The 21,484-nt window shown below is 43.6% G+C and overlaps 1 protein-coding gene across 2 annotated transcripts in view; it reads left to right on the top strand.

Moving 5' to 3' along the window:
• Positions 1-21,484, top strand: part of ADCYAP1R1 (ADCYAP receptor type I) — a 201,250-nt gene that overhangs the window by 99,358 nt on the left and 80,408 nt on the right. For both annotated transcript variants that reach the window (XM_075062169.1, XM_032796866.2), the window contains exon 4: positions 19,716-19,823. In XM_075062169.1, the coding sequence (XP_074918270.1) occupies positions 19,716-19,823 (108 nt within the window). The remainder of the gene's footprint in view (positions 1-19,715; positions 19,824-21,484) is intronic.

Raw genomic sequence — 21,484 nt, 5'->3', positions numbered from 1 at the left:
ACCGCCTTCTAAAAAACAACTTCTCCCTTGTTGCCTATGAAGCATGAAATTAACATAAAAAACAAACCCACTGTGGACCCCACATTAGTGAAACAACTGAGAGGCACACATGCCTTGTTTGTGTCACCATATAATTTTCCTTATCTTTCACTCACACCCCAATTTTTCTGCCTTAACCAACCTCATTTTGGGTCATGTTCCAGTTAGATGACAAGGTGTTCAGGGCAGGAAGCAAGGGTTTATTTTTGTTTGTGTGGCACTTACCACACTCTTGAGCAGTTGTTAAAGAAAACGAGAGGTTTTTGTCTGTATCATACTGATCAAAATCCCCTGGACATGTACATATCCATGTAGGTCCGGACTGTTTGTTTGTTCTCTGAATAGTCCAAAGTGGGCTGAGTCAGGGAAGCTCAATCCAAAGCAAGATGCAAAGACTCTGTAATTTTAATTGAATCAAACCTTTGTCTTCAGGTTTCTCACTCCATCACTGACAGCTTTTTAAGTGGTTTGAATGTATCACTGTGTCCGCCTTCCTGTTCAGGTGTATGAAATGGGTTATGTTAAAATGCCTGTTATCAGACTGTATGAACTGGCTTTTTAACTGTGTTGATCTCTTTTGTCTTCCTCCACTGAAACATCCTGTCCCGAGGGTTCTAATAAGGAATTGCTTGACTCACCATTAAAGCAATTATGGAGTTTGCTCAGAGAAAAAAAAAAGTTATTTAATTCATTCATTTCTCAGTCTTGTAATATTTGGAGGAGTAAACACAAGGAGCTAGATGCATCCATGGTATTGCTCTTCTGACATCAGTGGGGTTACATCAGGGATAAACTTGACCCAAGATCTACTAACAATTCTCTTCTGCTCAGAGATGCATGTCATTTCAGTATGGATAATTCTATTTTTAAACAAAAGAGCAGGAAAATGGAGGAAGAGATGGTCTTGTGGATGGAAATAAAGGACTTAGGAGTCCAGCTATTATTAAAACATTTTTTAGAAATATGGCACTGCCCTACTATCTCCACACTTGGGGTTAGTTTTGATGTTCTTCAAGGAGGGCTACCATTTTAATATGACTTCCCCACAGTCCTGTTGGCTGACAGAGGGCCCAATGCTACCATCCTCAGTTAAGTTTATGGTAAAAATTATCTCCAGGTAAAATTCACTTGCAAGAATTCTGCCTCAGTAATATCTGACAAATGCTGAGCAAATGAATGTCATATTGCATCTCTCTCTCTCTGCTTTGTCTTGCCTTCTTTCTGTAACCCCTGGTGTCTGTCTAATCCGCTCCAGGTAATTTTTATCATGCCCTTTACTGTAGAATCTGAGGTGGGCTAGGGCCTGATATGAATACACATATTACTACTTATATTACTCCTGGAATAATCAAGGAGGTGACTGAGGAGATCTCTGAGCCATTAGCAATTATCTTTGAAAAGTAATGGAAGGCGGGAGAGATTCCAGAGGACTGGAAAAGGGCAAATATTGTGCCAATCTATAAAAAGGGAATTGACAACCCAGGGAATTACAGACAAGTCATCTTAATTTCAGTACTCAAAAGGATAATGGAATAAATAATTAAGCAATGGATTTGCAAACACCTAGAAGATAAAAAGGTGATAAATAACAGTCAGTATGGATTTGCCAAGAACAGTTCATGTCAGACCAACCTGATAGCTTTCTTTGACAGGGTAACAAGCTTTATGGGGCGGGGGAAGCAGTAGATGTGGTATAGCTTGACTTTAGTAAGGTTTTTGATACTGTCTTGCCTGACCTTCTTATAAACAAACTAGGGAAATAAAGCCTACATGGTGCTATTATAAGGTGGGTGCATAACTGGTTGGAAAACCATTCCCAGAGCGTAGTTATCAGTGGTTCACAGTCAAGCTGGAAGGGCATATCCAGCAGGGTACTGCAGGGATCAGTCCTGAATCTCGTTCTGTTGAATATTTTCATCAATGATTTAGATAATGGCATAGAGAATACATTTATAAAGTTTGTGGATGATACCAAGCTGAGAGGGGTTGCAAGTGCTTTGGAAGATAGGATTAAAATTCAAAATGATCTGGACAAACTGGAGAAATGGTCTGAAGTGAATAGGATGAAATTCAATAAAGAGAAATGCAAAGTACTCAACTGAGGAAGGAACAATCAGTTGCACATGTACAAAATGGGAAATGACTGCCTGGGAAGGAGCACTGCGGAAAGAGTTCTAGGGGTCTTAGTGGATCACAAGCTAAATATGAGTCAACAATGTAACACTGTTGCAAAAAAAGCAAATATCATTCTGGGCTGTATTAGCAGGAGTGTTGTAAGCAAGACACAAGAAATAATTCTTCCACTCTACTCCATGCTGATTAGGCCTTAGCTGGAGTATTGTGTCAAATTCTGGGTGCCGTTATTCAGGAAAGATGTGGACAAATTGGGGAAAGTCCACACGAGAGCAACAAAAATGACTCAAGGTCTAGAAAACATGACCTAGCAGGAAAGATTGAAAAAATGTGGTTTGTTTAGTCTGGAGAAGAGAAGGCCGAGGGCAGGTCTACACTAGAAGTGCTACATTAGCGCAACTTCACCAGTGCAGCTGCGCCACTGTAGCACATCTGGTGAAGACGCTCTGTGCTGACAGGAGAGCACTCTCTCATTGGCATGATTACTCCACCTCTGCGAGAGGCAGAAGCTATGCGGCGGTGCGGACACTGCTTAGGTTGCTGTAACTTGCATTGCTCGGGTTGTGTGTGTCTTTTTCACACCCCTGAGGAAGTAGGTTAGATCAACTTAAGGGATAGTGTAGACCTGCCCTGAGAGGGGACATGAGAACAGTTTTCAAGTACATAAAAGGTTGTTAAAAGGAAGAGGGTGAAAATTGTTCTCGTTAACCTCTGAGGATAGGACAAGAAGCAGTGGGCTTAAACTGCAGCAAGGGAGTTTTCAGCTGGCCATTAGGAAAAACTTCCTAATTGTCTGGGTGATTAAGCACTGGAATAAATTTCCTAGGGAAGCTGTGGAATCTCCATCATTGGAGGTTTTTAAGAGCAGGTTAAACAAACACCTGTCAGGGATGGTCTGGTTATTACATAGCCCTGCTTTGAATGCAGGGGACTGGACTAGATGACCTCCTGAGTTCCCTTCCAGTCCTACACTCGTATGATTCTAGCAGTAAGGGTGGCGGATGTGAGAAAAGGCTTGCAGCAACAGGCCCTATGCCTCCAGACCGGTAATAGCTGACTTCCTCTGATGAGAATAACTCACTTTTATTATATTTTTAAAAAAACGCCTTTTAAAAACAACACTGCCCAGATTTATTGGTGTCTTACTCTTCTATATAATTAGATGAAGGAATGGTTCCAGAATCTTTGTCCAAATTACCGTTTCCCTTTTAAGCTCTCCAAAATGCACCTACTGCCAATTGGTTGGCAGGACTTAAAGGATTCCGGAGCTTTTCTTGGACAAGATTTTCTTGGCAGGTGAGATTGCAACTGCAGCGCTGAGCATGAGCTCAGAATAAATACCAACGGTTGTAAAGAATTTAAACAATGTTAAAAGAATACAAGGTTTGTGCCTCTCTCCTGACAGATAACAGCTCCTGTCCTCTAAAAAAATGCATTTCTCATGTGCAAAATAGTCTAGCACATAAATAAAAACCTAGCCTCCTTGTTTTATTTATTGAGTATGAAAGATTAACATGATAAACAAACAAGGGATGAAACACAAGCCTTTCAGCCTACGGAGGAAGGATGCTCCGCTGGTTAATGGTAGATGAGAGACCTGCTAATGGAAGACCTTCTATTAAGGGAGAAGGCTGCTGTTTTATTAATAATTATGTGTTAAATGTTGTGTGCTGAGAATTTGTTTGACCTTCTGCGTGTGTGTGGTGGTGTTTTTTTTGTTTGCTTGCTTTTTGCTTGAGTTTCCCCACCTGTGAAATGGGAATAAAGACACATCCCTACTTCACAGAGATGTTGGGAGGAGAAATCTCTAAATAGTACCTGAGTGCTTTGATGATGGGGAGTGTGGCAAGGCATCTTCTCAGTCTCCCCAGCCACTGCTGCTTTTAGCCCTGGTGAGACAGGCTTGGGCAATGCAGTCCCCCTTGGGACACAGGGGAAGTCCTCTCCCCCTATCTCCACCAGTCCTGGTTAGCGAATTCATATCCCCTTGTGGGAGAAAGTACTGCCTCTCCTCCTGGTGGGTCTCGCTGTTTTGCTGCTCCTGCACTCCTGGCAGCAGGGCTCCTTCTCTCTCTGCTCTGCCCCCCCTTCCTTCCACAGGGAAGGGTTTAAAAAGGTCTCAGGCAGCCCCAAATTGGAATCAGCTGATCCCAATTAACCTCAGGTAGCTCCCCCCTCAGCTGATTCTAATTTGCTACCTTGGTGACCCTTTCACAGCTGAACCTGATTGACCTGTGGTTGCCTCTTAGTTGATAAGGAGGAGGGCCTTTTAACCCTCTGGTACTGATTCCTACCCCTCCCTTGCAGCTGTCTGTCCTGAGTTTATCACAGGAGCCATTAAGAACTTGGAGAACTCAACTCCCTTGAACTTTGATTTGAATAAAATAGGGCCCTGCTCCGAAATAGATGTGCTTTAAGTCTGGCAAAACCCAAACCTTCTCCATCTTCAGACTGTCTCCAAAGAACGCCCTTTTTTTATTTCATGTATCTTAAAATACATTTCCACAAAATAGCAAGCCAAACTCAGTTTTGTCTTTTTCTCCTCTCCTCAATCTCCCTCAAATAGTCAAGTGTTAACGATGGCACATTTTTCAGATAAAAAACAAACATCTTGAATCACTTTTTTGTGATGTTCTATTTTCTACTTAAACAAAATTGTTTATTTTAATTGTTTTGTTTTAAAAACAAACAAACCTGTGCTTAGCTTGGTGAAAATGATATCCTCTGAATTATAACCCCTTCCCTCAGAAAGAAGATTGAATTGAAAATACTGCCACAGACTTAAATATAGTTGCATAAATGATACATTTTAAGTCATTCTAATATATGCTAGACAATATATTTCCATACCAATGGACCGCTACAGTATGAAGAAATGCAGTGGAAAGCTATAGAAGGGCCAGATTCTGATCCTCTTGCTCATGTTTTAGATGACCTAATTTCAGAGTGGGTATGTCTACATTGCAATTAAATGCCTATGGCTGGCCCTTGTTAGCTGACTCAGGCTTATGAGGCTGTTTAGATGTGTTGTAGACATTCGGGCTGGGGCTGGAGCCCAGGCTCTTGGGACCCAGAACCCAGGCTCCAGCTTGAGCCCAAATGTCTACACCTTAATTTTTAGCCCTGCAGCCCAATACCAAGTCATCTGATTTGAGCCAGCTAAGACCATTCTGCGGGCCTCTGAGTTCACGGTAGATGTATTCATAAGAGTACAACTCAAGTCAATGGGAGTAAGGGTGACAGAATATGGACGTAAGGCGCAAGATCACTGGCTGCTGTAAATTGTCACAGCTACATTGATTTCAAAGGAGCTATGACAATTTGCACCACCTGGGATCTGCTCTAATGCCTTTAAAGGTTGGGTAATGAAGGGCTTGAGCATTTGGTCTTTGTAAATAAAATTGCTCTACTTTGGAACCGAGTCATATGTTCATAGTTGCAGACCTACGACTAGATGGATTGATTTGACATTCCTTGACCACAGAAGTTCTGGAAGTACTGGGCGAGTTTCAGGCTCTGACCTCTGAGTCAAACTCTTGTTCTTCTTGATTGCTGAAATCCAGCACTAAGGTATCAGGTCAGTTACTGGAGGAGATTGTCTTCCTTCAGCAGAGCAAGTCCTATCAAGCATAATGAGGTGAGAACTAATAAGCAGTTCTTGATATGGAGAAAAACTCTATTCAGAGCTCACATTGGGGGAGCAGACTGTGAAGAAGATTTTGATAAGATAGTTCTGGCAATGATTGGAGCAGTTAAATGTCCTAGACCTCAGTCGATCCAATTGTAGGGATAATGCACTGGGGAATATTCTGCTTCTGGCTGAGTTAAGAGTTTGGAAGTGAGCTGGCTGAGAGTGAGGCAGAGGTCATTTCAAGTTCCTCAACTCAGACTCATATCTAGGAGGTGGGTGTGCATAGCTGGATTATTGGCTGCTCCTGGCTAGCCAGGTAGCATCAGTGCCAACCAGTGTTCTTTACCCTCTGCTCATGGCAAGATGTTTGCATATGTTTTTTCTTCTGCATGTGACCTCTCAATTCTTGTCCATATTTTTGTCACACCAAATATTAGATTACTACAATGCATTTGGCCAAGGACAATACCTAGAGACCATGTGGAAACTCAGCTAGTGCTGAAGATGCTTTAGATATGGGTTTATCTATTGGAGGTGGTTGTTAGTTCAGATTCACTATATTAATTATATATTGACAAAGCCCTGACAAAGCCCTGGCTGGGATGATTTAGTTGGGGATTGGTCCTGCTTTGAGCAGGGACATTGGACTAGAAGTCCTCATGAGGTCTCTTCCAACCCTGATAATCTATGAATGATACATTGATGCCTCCCATGAACTTCTGAAAACCCATGCCCTAGATTGTTCACATTTTCTTCTTTAACTTTTTCTTTCTAAGGGATATTCACATGATGGATATATCCATGCCCTTCAGGCCATTTGCATTTCCTGATGTGGCAGCTCAACAGTTCATCGGCTCCTGCTTTTTGTCCCTCAAGTCATAATCCTCCTTCTGTTCATAACTTATTTCCACCTCCTTTCAGACTAGAAGATCATAATGGTCCCTTCTGATCTTAAAGTCTATGAGTCTATGTCCTAAAGAGAGGATTAGTTCAGGAATAGATTAATTTCAAATAAACAGTGATACCTTTTTCTTTCAAATGCTCATATTACTAATGAAAGGAGGGGTACAGAAGTTAAGATATCTGGAATGACCAATGTATTCTGGGCCACCAACCAGTCACCATTCAAATCCATCCAAAAGATGCATGTTTTCGCTAATGCCCACAAGCAGTAAATAAAAAAATGATGATAAATTTAAGAAAAATGTCCCAGTCATTCTCCTCTGGGCCTCCCATTGTGCCCTAATGCCTATGGCTGTCTTGTACGTGCCGTAAGATCTTTGCTTCTTGCAAGAGGTCAAACAAATTCTCAGCACACAACATTTAATACCCAACTTGAAAGACCAGCAAGAGGCCTGATCATCGGAAAGTGTGGACCCCCTTCTCTGTAAATCAGGCCCCTTTTTAGGGTCTCAATTTGATCACCAAAACTCATTTATAACTAAAAAATTTAGGACCCTTGCTCACATATTCATGTGTGTCTTTGACTACTGAAATAATGTGATTTATATTTCAGTGTGGGAAGCCCCGAGATCACATTCATCCTACCTATAAAAGGCTTTATTCTTAAGAAGCCCTTTAAAAGTTATTGTGCATGGCTGAATTGAGTTTCAATATGCTAGCTCTCAACATTACATTTCCTTTGATATTATTTTTCCGAAGCAGCTTGACTTTGAAGATGATATTTTAAAGCAATGAATGAGGAGATGAGTAAAATCACAAAGCATTGTAGAACAAACTGGGTGAGTTTCATCTCTGGTCTGTAATTTAAATGTATTTTTCATTTAAGGAAATAATACAGTTATTGTAACTGCTTAAAAAATATAGGCCAGATCCTTGATATCACTCCAGTGAAGTCAGTGGAATTATACTGACTTTCACCAGCTGAGAATCTGGGTCTATATTTGCCATGTATCAAAAATTTAGAATTTTGAGACAGCAGCGGGAGAAGAGAGAGTGCTTAAATGACATGGCTGTTTCCCCGGCCCGTGCTTGTGTGAAGAGTAGGGTTAGCACTATTGCGAAAGAGGTCTTTGTCATTGGTGTTCAGCTTGAGCTCTGAGTCATTTTCTCTCAAGGACTGGTTCAGATATGAAGGGAGTCTTTCGGCTGCCAGGAATAGCAGAGCAAAAAGAAAGCACATAGCTCGGAGAGAGGCTGCATTCAAAGCTAAACACAGGAACAAAGCTTGTGTGAGCCCTGGGGGGGAATTGGAAGGCTTTTGGTGCTGTCTCCTTGGTTTTAATTTCTTCTTTTGACAGAAGACATTAAAAAGATACGTTTCCATAGTTTTCAACTTGTAGTGAAGTCTTGCATTTCTAGACACATGTTGTCTCTTTGTTCAGCAGTTTGCAAGACAATTTCATCCTTGGTGTAACCCCCATGCTTGATTTTACTGGAATTAAACCAACATTGAATTTGTCCCTAATATAGGGAATTTGGTATAATATAGAATTGCCATAATAATTATACTACAGTTGTGTCAAAGGGGCCCAGCTGAGATCAGGGCTCCATTGTTTTAGGCACTGCACATACACACATGGAAGAGCTTTCAGTCTAAACAAAGAAAGGATAGCAGACAGAAAGTGTTATGATCTCAGTTTTACAGAGTGGGAACTGAGGGAGAGAGAAATTCTTGGTAGGTCTACACTGCTGACACAGAGTGTGATTGCAGCTTGTGTAGAGGTATCTGAGATAGCTTTAATCTAGCTCACTCAAGTCCCGGAGCAGTTAAGCTATGGGAGCATGGGCTGTAAAAATTGCCGCAAACTCTTAGTTATTATTCGGGCAGCTAGTCTACATTGAAACCCATGCCAGGTCACTGCTCTGCTACTTCAGTGAGCTAGATTAAAGCTCTCTCAGGTATGTCTACACAAGCTGCAAATCGCACCCTGTGATTACTGTGTATCCATATCCTAAGTGATTTGCTTGAGGTCATCCTAGGAGACTTTAGCAGAGCTGGAAATGTAGCACAGATTTCCCAAGACTCACATGGTGCCTTTAACCACAAGAACATCCTTCTGTATGCAGCATGTTCTTCTCTTCTCTTCTCTCTTCTCTTCATCTGGGCCAGGCCTCTGTTGTTGTTGTTGTTGTTTTTTGGTTCGTGGTTGATCATCCAGCACTGAGAGCAGTCAGTGTCAAATAATAAACAATCAGGATTCAAGTGTAGGGCCTTTCTATAAAACACACACCCCGCAGTGAAATAATACACTTCTCCAAGCTGTTCAAAACCAGGAAGTGGAGATTCTTGGATGCAGCATTGTCATAAATGTTTCAGCCCATGACTTCCAGAAACCGACTCAATTTCTTGCTTAACGTTTCCTTTGTACAATGCACCTCTTGCCTTCTTTCCGTTTCCCAGAAATGCTGAATGAAAAACATGCCCAATTGTGTCCGGAGGACCCACAAGGAAGTTTTTATTTGGTTTTGTCATGGGGGAGCCATATGGAGTCCCGAACAATCTGCCACAGATGTGCAGCCGAAGGACCCTGACAGCGGTGGAGCGTTTCAAACGCTGGATTTAAAAAGAAGTGCTGCCTTTTACATTGGAATGTGAAGAGGCTGTCGTAGGTGCACTCCTGATGGAGGCAATGGAAACTGCTTACACAAAGGCTACAACGATGAGCTTGATTGTGTAAAATTAAGCTCCAGACTTGCCATGTTTTGTGTGAGAGTTCATGGGTTCAAATCCCAGATGAGTCCACACTTCTGTGACAGCTGCTGTTTTGGCCAACACAGTGGGACTTGAACTGTAGACTCTGGAGCTCAGACCATGAGTTTGAGCTGAAACACCAAGCTTCCTGACTGAGGACTATAAAAGAATCATATCCTCTATGGATCAGGCACAGGAGGGAGGACTGTAACATACACTCACCCTGTGGGTGATGGACACACTTAGCTTTAAGCTCATGAGTATTGCCACTGAAGTCAAGGGAGCTACTCAGTTCTTTAAAGTTAAGCATGCAAATAAATCTTTGCTGTATCGGGGCCTTCAGCTGTAAGGAGAGGCAGGGATAGAGTCTTCCTCTATGCTTATATAGCACCTACCACAATGGATCCCCAGACTTGACTGGACCCTTTCAACGATATTGTAATACAATTATTCTCTCATAATATAGGGTTGGACAGTATTTTCACAGGATATCATGGTCACTACTGAGTTTATTTGCCTCGAGCCTGATGACAAAGTTAAGAACAAAAGCAATGAAAGAATCAGAGCTGAACACCAATGTTGCAAAAACCAAGGTTTGGGAAAACAGAAGCCTATTGGCCTGTAGGAGATGATGGGGTTATGGGGGGATAAGTAGAGCATATTTGCTTTTGAGATGCCCTTTACAAGGAAAATGTTGGTCATTAGTTGGAAGTATAAGAGGAAACTTGACCTTTACTATATTAACGATGAGACAAGACTTCATCTGGTGTTAATCAGCATAGATTCATTGACTTCAGTGGATCTGTGCCAAAGCACACCAGCCGTGGATCTGATCTTAAATCTTTACCCAAAGAGTTGTTTGACTGATCGGATCGACAACCAGGCTGCCAGTAGAGAGTGGGTAGTGGTATTTTGCTACTTTTCTATCTCTTCGGGTCTCTGGTCAATATTTCAGCAGGAATCTGGAACATAAGAACATTAGAATGGCCCTACTGGGTCAGACCAAGGGCCCATCTAGCCCAGTATCCTGTCTTCTGACAGTGGCCAGTGCCAGGTGCCCCAGAGGGAGTGAACAGAACAGGTAATCATCAAGATCCATCCCCTGATACTCATTCCCAGCTTCTGGCAAACAGAGGCTAGGGACACCATTCCTGCTCAATCTGAGTTTATTTTTTAATGTAGCGGATCTATGTAACTCCAGCTGGCACCCATTCATCTCTCCCTATGCCCTCACTGGCCTATGCCATGGTTTGGGAAAGAGATCCCGACCCATCCGAGTTTTGATGTATTTAGGCACCTAATTCTGTCCTTAGTGTTCATACTCACTTTTTTCCCTCTTAAGGTCAGATGGAATATTCCTTCCCTCAGAGGCATCAGCCACCGTTTGCTCATCTGATTATCTTAAATAGAGGAAACATTTATTTGTATAGGGTAGAAAACAAATAGAAACAAACCAATAATGGTAAAGAAACATATATAGCACGATCCTAATAGCATCTGTACAGCGACTGTAAAGCCTGTGTCCCAGAGTATGAACATATTACAGAGAGCATCCGTGAACAAAGTTTTTCTGGGCTTCTCCTGGCTTTGCAGCTTAGAGCCTCAGCACATGTCTTGCCTTAGTGCGAGATCATGAACCCCTTACTTACACTGGTGAGCAGTTACTCACCCGGGTGGTCCTCTTGATGGGATTACTGGGGTGAGTGACAGGTTACTTATGTGAGTAAAAGATTCACATAATCTGGCCCTGAGCAATGTGTGCGTCATCTCTCTGCTGCTACTGTATTCTTCTTCATTTATCGGACTCCCTGTGATCTGGCAGCAAAGAGTTTATCCCATTCAGGTAGTCTTTTCACGGCATGGGGCGGTAGTAGGGTTTACTGGGTACAGTGAAGTAGACACAGGAAGCCTATGTCCTATTCCTGGCTCCAGGGGCGCTGGAATAATGTGTGTAGTGGGGCTGCTGAGAGCCGTTGAATCAAACTGTAAATCTTGTCTATAATAGAAACCACTTCAAGCCAGGGCAGGGATGGGCAAAGTTTTTGGCCTGAGGGCCACATTGAGGTTGCAAAACTGGATGGAGGGCCAGGTAGGGAAGGTTGTGCCTCTCCAAACAGCCTGGCCACAGCCCTCTATCCCCCCCCTCCCACTTCCCGCTCCCTGACTGTCCCCCTCAGACCCCATGAACCATCCAACCCCTGCCCCACTCCTGTCCCCAACCCCCCCGACCCCTCACCCCTAATGCCCCCTCAGAAAACCTGACTCATCCAACTCCCTGCTATTTGTCCTGGGACGCCCTCTCCGGACCCTTCCCCTAACCCCCCCCCAGGGTTTCCATTCCCTATCTAACTTCCCCTGCTCCCAGGCCCCTGACTGCCCCGACCCCTATCCACACCCCTGCCCCCTGACAGGTCCCCTGAGACTCCACGCCTAGCCAACCCCCCCTTTTCCCCATCCCCTGACCATCCCCCCAACCTCCACCCCATCCAGCCATCCCCCCTGCTCCTTATCCAACCACCCTGCTCCCTGTCCCCTGACTCCCCCTCCCCAGAATCCCCTGTCCCTTATCCAACCCCCCGGCCCCAGCCCGCTTACCATGCCACTTAGAGTAGCATGTCTGGCAGCCGTGCCGCCCGGCCGAAGCTAGAAACGCTGCTGCTCTGCTTGGCAGGAGCATGCCACTCCGCCGCCCAGAGCGCTGCCCATGTGGCGGTGTGGCTGCAGGGAAGTGGGGAGAGCAGGGGAGGAGCTGGGAGCTAGCGTCCCTAGCCGGGAGCTCAAGGGCCGGGTAGGACGGTCCCAAAGGTGATAGTTTGCCCACCTCTGAGCTAGGGGTTGCAGCAGCACCCCTAGTGCCAGCACCTATGTCTGGCTTTCACTGATCTTCTATGTCAGCTTGAGCCAATCACATCATCTCACTCTCCCTTTGTTTTCCCTTTATCTGTCTTTGCCCCTGCCTGGAAGCTAACCAGACATTTCTTGCTGTGTGTTTGTACAGTGCCTGTATAATGGAGGTTGGACTGCTGTTGTGCTGAGTGCTATCATAATGTAAATAATAATGGCAGAGATTCATTAGCATTGAATTTCAAACACAGTATTAGAATCATAGACTCATAGGATTGGAAGGGACCTCGAGAGATCATCTAGTCCAGTCCCCTGCACTCATGGCAGGACTAAGTATTACAATGCATTTATCCCCTATTCATTTTTTTTGCCAAACACATGTGGTTCTCATGGTGTCTATGGTCTCTGTTACTGTTCCAGTATTTGCAAGAATACTAATTAGAAGAGAGAAAAAAGTTTACCTCATTTCCACCAAAGGTGTTTGATTTAGGGGGGAAATGGAGCAGGTGGTTTGCATAAAACTTCATTAGTCTTTTTGATTGTTGCAGACACCTCTTGGAAGAAAATGTTTCATTATCGTGCATATTTACGTAGCCCCTGGTTTTGTATTGATTGTCATATAGCACCGCATTATAGAGCATATTATTTAATGACTTTAAGATTTATATGACAAATACCGTTCCTAGTGGGTGAGCAGACAGTGGGCATCCCAGCCTACCAAAGCTAACAATGTGTAATTTGATCTGGATTTCCATCTTCATCATCCTGATTATATAATTAACCTTTGCAAGTTGATGTCTTTGAGCCTTCTGGAGAATGAGGTTTACGTTTCTCAATAGCAGACAACAGCATTCTTAGAGGAAAGCCTCCATCTGGCAAATGGACTAACACAGGCAGACAGGTGGCCTCAATTAGCAATTTCTTCAAACCCCAGAAAAGATTTAGAGAGATGATTTGCAGCAACATTGGAGTATGCTGTGGTCAGCAAATCTGAATAAAGTTTCAGATGCCATTCCAGCATTATTTAGTGATGATTTTAGTTTGCTATTTGACACTATTTTAAGTATATTAGGAACAAAAAGAACCCTAACATTGGTAGTTGTCCATTACTAGATGGCATTTGACTTGGTGCAGCATCATATTTTGATTTAAAAGGTTAATTTTGTATCAGTCATGAGCTAGATTAAAAACTGGCTAACTGACAAGCCTCAAAATAGAATTATAAATGGAAGGATCATGGAGTTGGTATGTTTCTCGTCGGTGCCCCAGGGATTGGTTCTTGGTCCTCTGCTATTTAATATTTTTTATCAGTGATCTGGAGGAGAACATAATATCAGAATTAACAAAGTTTGCAGGTAACGCAATAATTGGGGGAGTGGTAAATAAGAGGACAGGTCACTGATACAAAGTGAACTGGATTGTTTGGTGAACTGGGTGCAAACGTGTTTTTAATATGGCTAAATATAAAAGTCACGTTGCCATTCCAGTCACGTTGACTGGAATGGCAACAATTGGGAGTGCCTACCTCAGGGCGGGCTGCCAGAAAATAGGGCAGACACCCCAAATTGGTTGTATGTTGTATAATTAAATTTCACCAAGCCAGTAACAAATGTGAACTCCTGGATCACTGTACCAGTCTTACCATAGAGTCACAGACAGTTCCCTCAGACTCTCCAGCCTATTTTGCCACCAGACAAACTGGACTTTGTGATAAAAGGTCACTTACACCCAAAAATCACAGCACATCAGGTTGCTCTCAGTCCCAGAAGAGCAGTCTCTTACCCCAGATCAGTTTGTGCTTTATATCTCACACCAAAGACAATGCTGGTGGCCAATTCTATAGTAAATTAACGAAAGATTTATTAGCTAAGAAAATGAAATGAAAGTTATTGAGAGGTTAAAGCAGGTAAAATATATGCACAGGTGAGTCACAGTTTGTAAGTCCCAATGGTGGCAGAGATGTAATAAACTGCCACTTTCCCAAAAATCTTTTCATTGTACCCAGATTGTCTCTGGAAATCTCTGCTTTGAATCTGGTACATTTCCCTGTACGAATCCAAACAATCCAGTGATGAAGGAGCTCTCCTTGAATCCATTCTTATAGCTTCTTCTCAGAAAACAAGCTGAAGGTGTCACTACTGACGTGGGCTTTTTCCTTTGAGGACAGAAAGTGAGGAATCCATTTTGAGTCTTTGACCTCTGTTGCTCACCCACAATGACCACTGGCTTTGAAATGAGCACTTTTCTGGTCAAGTTCTTTATTTGCATTCCACAAGGCTTCTTTCTCCTTTGATGGGTTATTTGGTTGCAGGGGTATACTCAACGTAAATGTTTGCTTTTACATAACGGGACACAGACAAGTAACATCCTTAATTTTCGTTAAGTTTAAACACCAAATATGTGTGAACAATTACTTTGATCTATACTAATACACCAGTGAATTGACCTGGGGTTTCGGCATCAGCTGGCACCTGATCTGCCAGCGTCACATGTACATCCTAGGAACAAAGTGCAGGCTGTCCTGATAGGATGGGGTCTCTAGCCTGGGAAGCAGTGAGTCTGAAAAAGACTTGGGGGTTATGGTGGATAATCAGCTGAACATGAGCTTGTAGTGTGTTGCTGTGGCCAAAAGAGCTAATTTGATCCATGGATGTGTAAGCAGGGGAATGTTGAGTAGGAGTAAGATGGTGATATTTTCTCTGCTGCTGCCAGTGGCGTGACCCCTTCTGGAATATTGTGTCTAGTTCTAAGGCCCACAAGTCAAGAAGAATGTTGATAAATTGAAGAGGGTTCAGAGAAGGGTCACAGGAATGATTTAAAAGGTTGGATAACATGCTGTATCATGACAGACTCAAGCAGTTTGATCTATTTAGCTTAACAAGGGGAAGGATAAAGGGTGATTTGATCATAGTTTATAAGTTTAAAATTTGTTAATGGGCTCTTTGATCTAGCAAACAAAGGTCTAACATGATCCAATGGCTGGAAGTTGAAGCTAGACTAATTCAGGCTGGAAATACTCCACACATAATTGAGGTTGATTAACCATTGGAACAACATACCAAGGGTTGAGGTGGATTCTCCATCACTGGCACTTTTAAAATCAAGACTGAGTGTTTTTCTAAAAGATCTGCTCTAATTCAAACAGCAATTAATTTAGGAAAGTCCAGTGGCCTGTGCTAAGCAGGAGATCAGATTGGCCTTATAATCTATGAATCAGTGTGACCCACACCATTCAAACACCTGATCCAAACACTCATGAAAGCGATCTTTACTAACCCAAGTCAGCCATTATATGTTTTAGGATCTGCCCTTTATTCAGTAAGAAAACATAAGGCCTGATCCCACTACCATTGAAGTGAGTGGAAAAACCCACTGAGCAAGTCCAGACCTGTGGACATATTTTCTCAGCTGATATAAACTAACATAGCTCAATACAGCTTTGTTTATTTACTCCAGCCAATGATCTGCCCTGTATTGTATCTGTACCCAAATGGCAATGTAGCGGGGTGGTTACCCCGCTCCTGCCCTGAAGGACTTAAAACAGTCCTGGGGGAAGGTTGTGGCTGGGAGTTGCTAAGCTGGGCTGATTGGGAAGTGGCTGCAGCTGGGCCACAACCCAGTCAGGCCCAGCTGGTCCCTATAAAAGGCTGTGAGCCAGTGGAAGTCTCTCTCTGCATTCAGAGAGAGAAGGGCCTGGCTGCAAGGAACTAGAGACAGGGTACCTGAGTGGAGCATGGCTGGGGACAGGCTGAGGAGCTGGGAAGCTCCAGCCTGGAACCTCCAGGCTGTGGCCTAGCAGAAGGCCAAGGGGTACTAGGGGTTGCTTAGGGCAGCCCAGGGGTAGGCCAAGGCAGCAGGTCCAAACCCTCCTTGCCAGTGATGAGTAGACTGATACTGCAGTCTGCCCCAGGGCGTGGAGCTAGACAATGACTGGCAGTAGCCTGATACTGAAGGAAGGTGGGGATAGTGGGTGGGGGGTTCCCTAGGGAGGGGAGACCCTAAGACTGAGGGGTTTCTGCCAGGGGGAAGCCCCACTGGGAACAGGACACCGGGGTCTAGAGAGGGACACAGGGGCCAGAGGACAGGAAGCTTATCGGCCTGCAGAGGGTGCTCTGGAGCTGGAATGAGCTAATTTCCAGAAGTTACCAGCAGGAGGCGCTGCAGAGGTGAGTCCACTCATCTACTGGCAACAATGGCATTCTAAAGAATTGTCTCCTTTCACTGGAGGTCTTTCTTTCACTCACAGCGTGAGGGGGAATTTAGCAGCAGAGCCATTCAGATAAGAACAGTGCTCCCTTTAAAATTTGATAAGATTATGTACTCAGATTCAACATCAAACCCGAAGAACCAGAAAGCAATCCTGCAGTAGCAGAGAGGGTTGGATTATCTGTCCCTTTCTTTTCACACAGAGGCAGAGCACAATTCCAATTTGAGGGCCTCTTGCACAATCATTGTGGATATTAATGGGGAATTTGAGGGGATTCTCTGAACTCTTCTGCAAACTGGCAAGCCTTCCAGGCTTACAACCCTGAAAGTTGGGGACTTTAAATTTAACGAATTTCATTGGCGGTCATGCTAAAGAATTTCCTTGCCAGTGAGATGCTCCTTGAAAAATGTTCAGAGCTTGTCGGGTTCCTGACAGCAGTGCTCAGAAAGGAACAGGAGCTGAACTGTTTTACCTTGTCTCCAGCAGCTAATAAGAATAAGCCTTGTTTTCTGTCTTCTTAGGGGTTTATCCTGTGGCACCTTATAGACTAACAGACGTTTTGGAGCATGAGCTTTCGTGGGTGAATACCCACTTCGTCAGATGCATGCATTCACCCACGAAAGCTCATGCTCCAAAACGTCTGTTAGTCTATAAGGTGCCACAGGATTCTCTGCTGCTTTTACAGATCCAGACTAACACAGCTACCCCTCTGATATTAGGGGTTTATGTTGCTGCCCATAATCCTAAACAAACAAACAAGCAAGCAAAGTTTGTTTTACTTGAATAATAAGAAAAAGATGCTGGTCCAGTTTGTCATCTTCATGCTATGGGGCAGATGGATTCAAATCAGTGGAGTTAGGATGAATTACATAAGCTGAGGATCCAACTGTCTATCTGCTAAGCACAGCTGAAGATGATGGGCAGAAGTAGTGGGCTATGGTATCCCAGTTCTGTAGCCAGTTTTCTGCCTGCCCAATCCTTACCATAGTTTAGAGCAGCCTCAAGGATGCTTTAAACTACAGTGGGTGGCTCTGGCACACTGGCAAAGGACCCCCTGGGGATGGGGGGTTATGGCTGAAGCACCACCAACTTAAAAACAGGGGAATGTGGAGTAGAAATCCTGAGATGATGTTACCACTGTATACAGCATTAGGGAGACCATTGCTGGAATCCTATTGTGTTTGGATGTCAGCACTTTAAAAAGGACGTTGACAAACTGGAAATGCATTCAGAAAAGAGCTAAAGATTGAATCGAGATCTGGAACACATGCCTTGCAGTGACTGACTTCTGAAGCTCAATCAATGTCGTTTATCTGAGAGAAGGTTAAGTAGTGACTTGATCACAGCCTATAAGGCCTAGATTTTTAAAGGGTATTTAGGCATTGCTGCATTCAGTGTAGCAAGGCCGATGTGATTAGATGGTGAGTCCCATTTTCATAAGTGACTTAGGAGCTTTTTCTTATTGAAAGTCAATGAGACTTATTCTCCTAAATACCTTTGAGGATCTGGGTGTTAGGAATCTAACACCTATTGAAATCAGTGGGAGTTATGCACCTAAATACCTCTAAAGACCTGGCCCTGCCTGCCTAAATCACTTTTCAAATTGGGATTTAGCCATCTAAATCCCTTATGCCTTGCAATGCTAAGCAAAGCAATGGCTAAATGCCTTTCAAAATCTAAATACCTATACACGGAGATTTCTGATCATGATCTGATCTTTAATCCAGCAGATAAAGGTATAATAAGATCCATTGAATGGCGGGATGTTGAAGCTAGAGCAATTCAGATTGGAAATAAGGTGCATGTTTTTTAACATTGCAACACTTTACCTGGAGAGGGGTATATTCTCCATCCCTAAAGGATAACTACCTTAACCAGAAATAATGTGCTGGATGCAGGGGAAATATAGGGTGAGGTTCTCTGGCTATTGCTATGCAGGAGGTTGGACTAGATGCCCATAATGGTCCCTTCTGGCCTTAATATATATAAGAATCTATACTACCTGCATGGGAGGTGGGGGACGGGGAGTACGGGTTGCTCCCAAGGAGACCACCTGGTCAGTATTTGACTGGCCTGTCTGATTTTTTTTCATGGATTGGTCAGTTGCCAGAAAAATAATTTAATCCGCTGTGGTTTTTTTTACACCTGGGTCTAAAGATTTGCATTATTTCTGTGTCCAGCTAAAGATGCTGCAGTGTTCCCACTTCTGCAGTTTAAGCGATATCAGATCAACACTGTTAAAAAGACAGCAGCTGTCTGCCCACCAACTCGCAAGTGCACTACCCGTGTGCGTGTGAGAGGGTTTGAGTCACACGAGTGAGGAGAGGAGTGATGTCATCAATCTTATTTCTGCGTGTCCTCTCTCTAGATATTATAAGTGGCTGTTGAGGGGGTGGAGGGGAGCGTTGCGGAGTTGCCCTCGGGTTGGGGTTGCAGCAGGCTTACCTTGGGTGGAGGAGATGCTGGGTTTTTTTGCATTTCAAAGGTGGTACCCCTTGCTGCCCCCTTGCTATCCCTGATCGGTGCCTTGCCCTTACGCAGGGACCACAAGATGAAAGAGAAAAGGCTCTTGGGCCTAGACCATCAAAAGGTATTTAGACTCCTGTTGTCCCTTGAAATCAGTGGGAGGTAGGTGCCTAAATACTTTTGGGAAACTGGGCCCTGCACTCCCACTCCCAGACCTCCCCCTCATTTTTCATGTAGTCCTTAGGCAACCTTCTGCTGGAGTGACTGGAGCAGATCCTGAGAGGTGCTGATCTCTTGGGGTGTTTCTGGTCTTCAAGACCTCTCAGATTTTATTTGCCTGAGGGGGAAACTGATGACAGGCCTCTGGATTTGGCCCATGGTGTTCACTGATAGCTAGATTAGAGCAGAATGCCATACCTGGGGGGCAGACTCTCCGTTGGAATAAATTGGTGCAGCTTGATTGGCACAGCTTAATTGGCTTCAGTTTCTGCCCACAGAGGTTATGGCGCCATTATCGCTGTTCCGGTACCATAGTAATGCCTCCTGTTTAATACTGTTGTAGTCAGTACAAAATAACCCCACCTATTTTAAGCCTATATGAAAGAGTTACACTCCTTTAGAGTAATGGGCAGTATGTTTATGGCTGTGAGATGAAGGTAACTATAAAGCACTACCGCAAATTGAAAGAGGATTGGATTTGATTGCAACTCTTTCTATATTTCTCCTTTTCTCTTCTCTAGGATGCCCTGGGATGTGGGATAATATTACATGCTGGAAGTCAGCGAGTGTGGGCGAAATCGTCTTTGTCAAGTGTCCTGCTCTGTTCCGAATTATTAACTCTGAAGACGGTAAAATTCTCTTCTCCTTTCTTTATTTGTTCCATGTGGTTGCTGGATTCAGCAACCTCTTGCTGCTTGCAGTCACACTGATCATACAGCCAAGCAACTGGTACTATGAAGGGGGATGAAAAGCTCTTTAGTGGACGGGGGCTGCTGGAGGCAGAGTGGGTAAACAATACATCAGGCTTCCAGAATTTATGTGTGTGTGGAGGAAAACTTCACATAATGCACAAGATGAGAGAATCACTCCGGCTAATTACAAAATAGAAAGCTGTGCCTTGAGATAACCATTGAAGCTAATGGGAATTGTGATTGCTGTCTAAGGGCCTTGTATTATTAATACAAAATTAAAATAAAAATAAAAAGAGAGTGAGAGAGGCAGGTCTTGAAGTCAAAACTCAGGGTCAGATTCTGGTTGGCCTCATGCATGTGTGTGGTGGTGAGGGGGAGAGGGTAGAAGGAACCTCCTCACTTGTGTAGCCCATGAAAAGATCAGGAAGAATTCCAAGGCCTTCAGTCACCCAAGGGTGGGGTTGGCTCTATTTACGCTTCCTGTAAGGTGTAGAAATGAGAGGGGCCATGGTCCTACTACCCCAGGCATCTGTTGGTGTAGCTGGCTGGTGGTGCAGTAGGTGAATCAAGAGTTACAGTAGCAGTGAATATGCAGTCTGAGGCATTCAGGAGACTGATACCTCTTGGTGTTCCCTCTGGGGCAGTACAGCTGTACAACATCTTCACTGTAGGGTTGTGCCTAACTATCCCAATCAAGCCCTCAGTCCTTCCTCATGCAAAACTCCCAATGAAATCAATGGGAATTTTGCCTGAGTAAAATCTTCAGGACTTGAGCAAGTTATAATAAACTGTTAAACTATTTAGTCTGATTATTGATATTAACGCACAGGAAATGAGGTTCCCATTTGAATGCGTGAGAGAGGCAGACTTTCAAATTTGATTGGCAAGTTTTGTTTTTAATAATAATCCATTAATCACATTTTTGCTGCTGTTAAATAGCCCAGTTTTGGACAATTCCTCCCAGCACTAATCCTTATCCAATGATGTATCCATTAAATGGCAGCTCCTATTGAGAGGAGTGCTAACAAAACTCGATCCTGATCCCAACTGTTATTTTGCAAATTTTTCACATACATTCTTCTATAGTAAAGTCCACATTTGCACCTGGAAACACTGTACAGGAAAAGCTTTGTATATCTGAGCAAGTAAGGACTTCATGGAAAAATACATGTGTGTGCTAAACCCCATTACACTGTTGTGATTGCTTCAGTGTCCTGGTCATTTATTCTTGTAAAAACTCTACATAGGATTTTATATGTCTAAATGTCATCACAAAGACCTTGTTTTTGATGTCCTATAATACGAGACCAGCTGCAGCAGCCTCAGTAGTGCTGAGGAATTGGTTCTGTAGTTACTCAGAGTTATACTTCATAAATCATCAAAGGCGAGTGATGATAGCAAAACAACATGCCACAGTTTTATGGAGATAACACAGGCAAGAAAATCCTTGCTCTCTCCTTGGATTTCTGACTAGCCTGAGACACGGATACCCATCTGCATCAGCCACACACACACACAGTCACTCACTCAGTCTGATGGCCAAACTGGTTCATTCAGGTCATCTCCAGAGCAGCAGTTACACTCAACCAAAAGTTTTC

The sequence above is a fragment of the Chelonoidis abingdonii genome, chromosome 2, assembly GCF_003597395.2.
Source record: "Chelonoidis abingdonii isolate Lonesome George chromosome 2, CheloAbing_2.0, whole genome shotgun sequence".
Classification (NCBI taxonomy): domain Eukaryota; kingdom Metazoa; phylum Chordata; order Testudines; family Testudinidae; genus Chelonoidis; species Chelonoidis abingdonii.
This window is presented reverse-complemented; position numbering and strand designations above follow the sequence as displayed.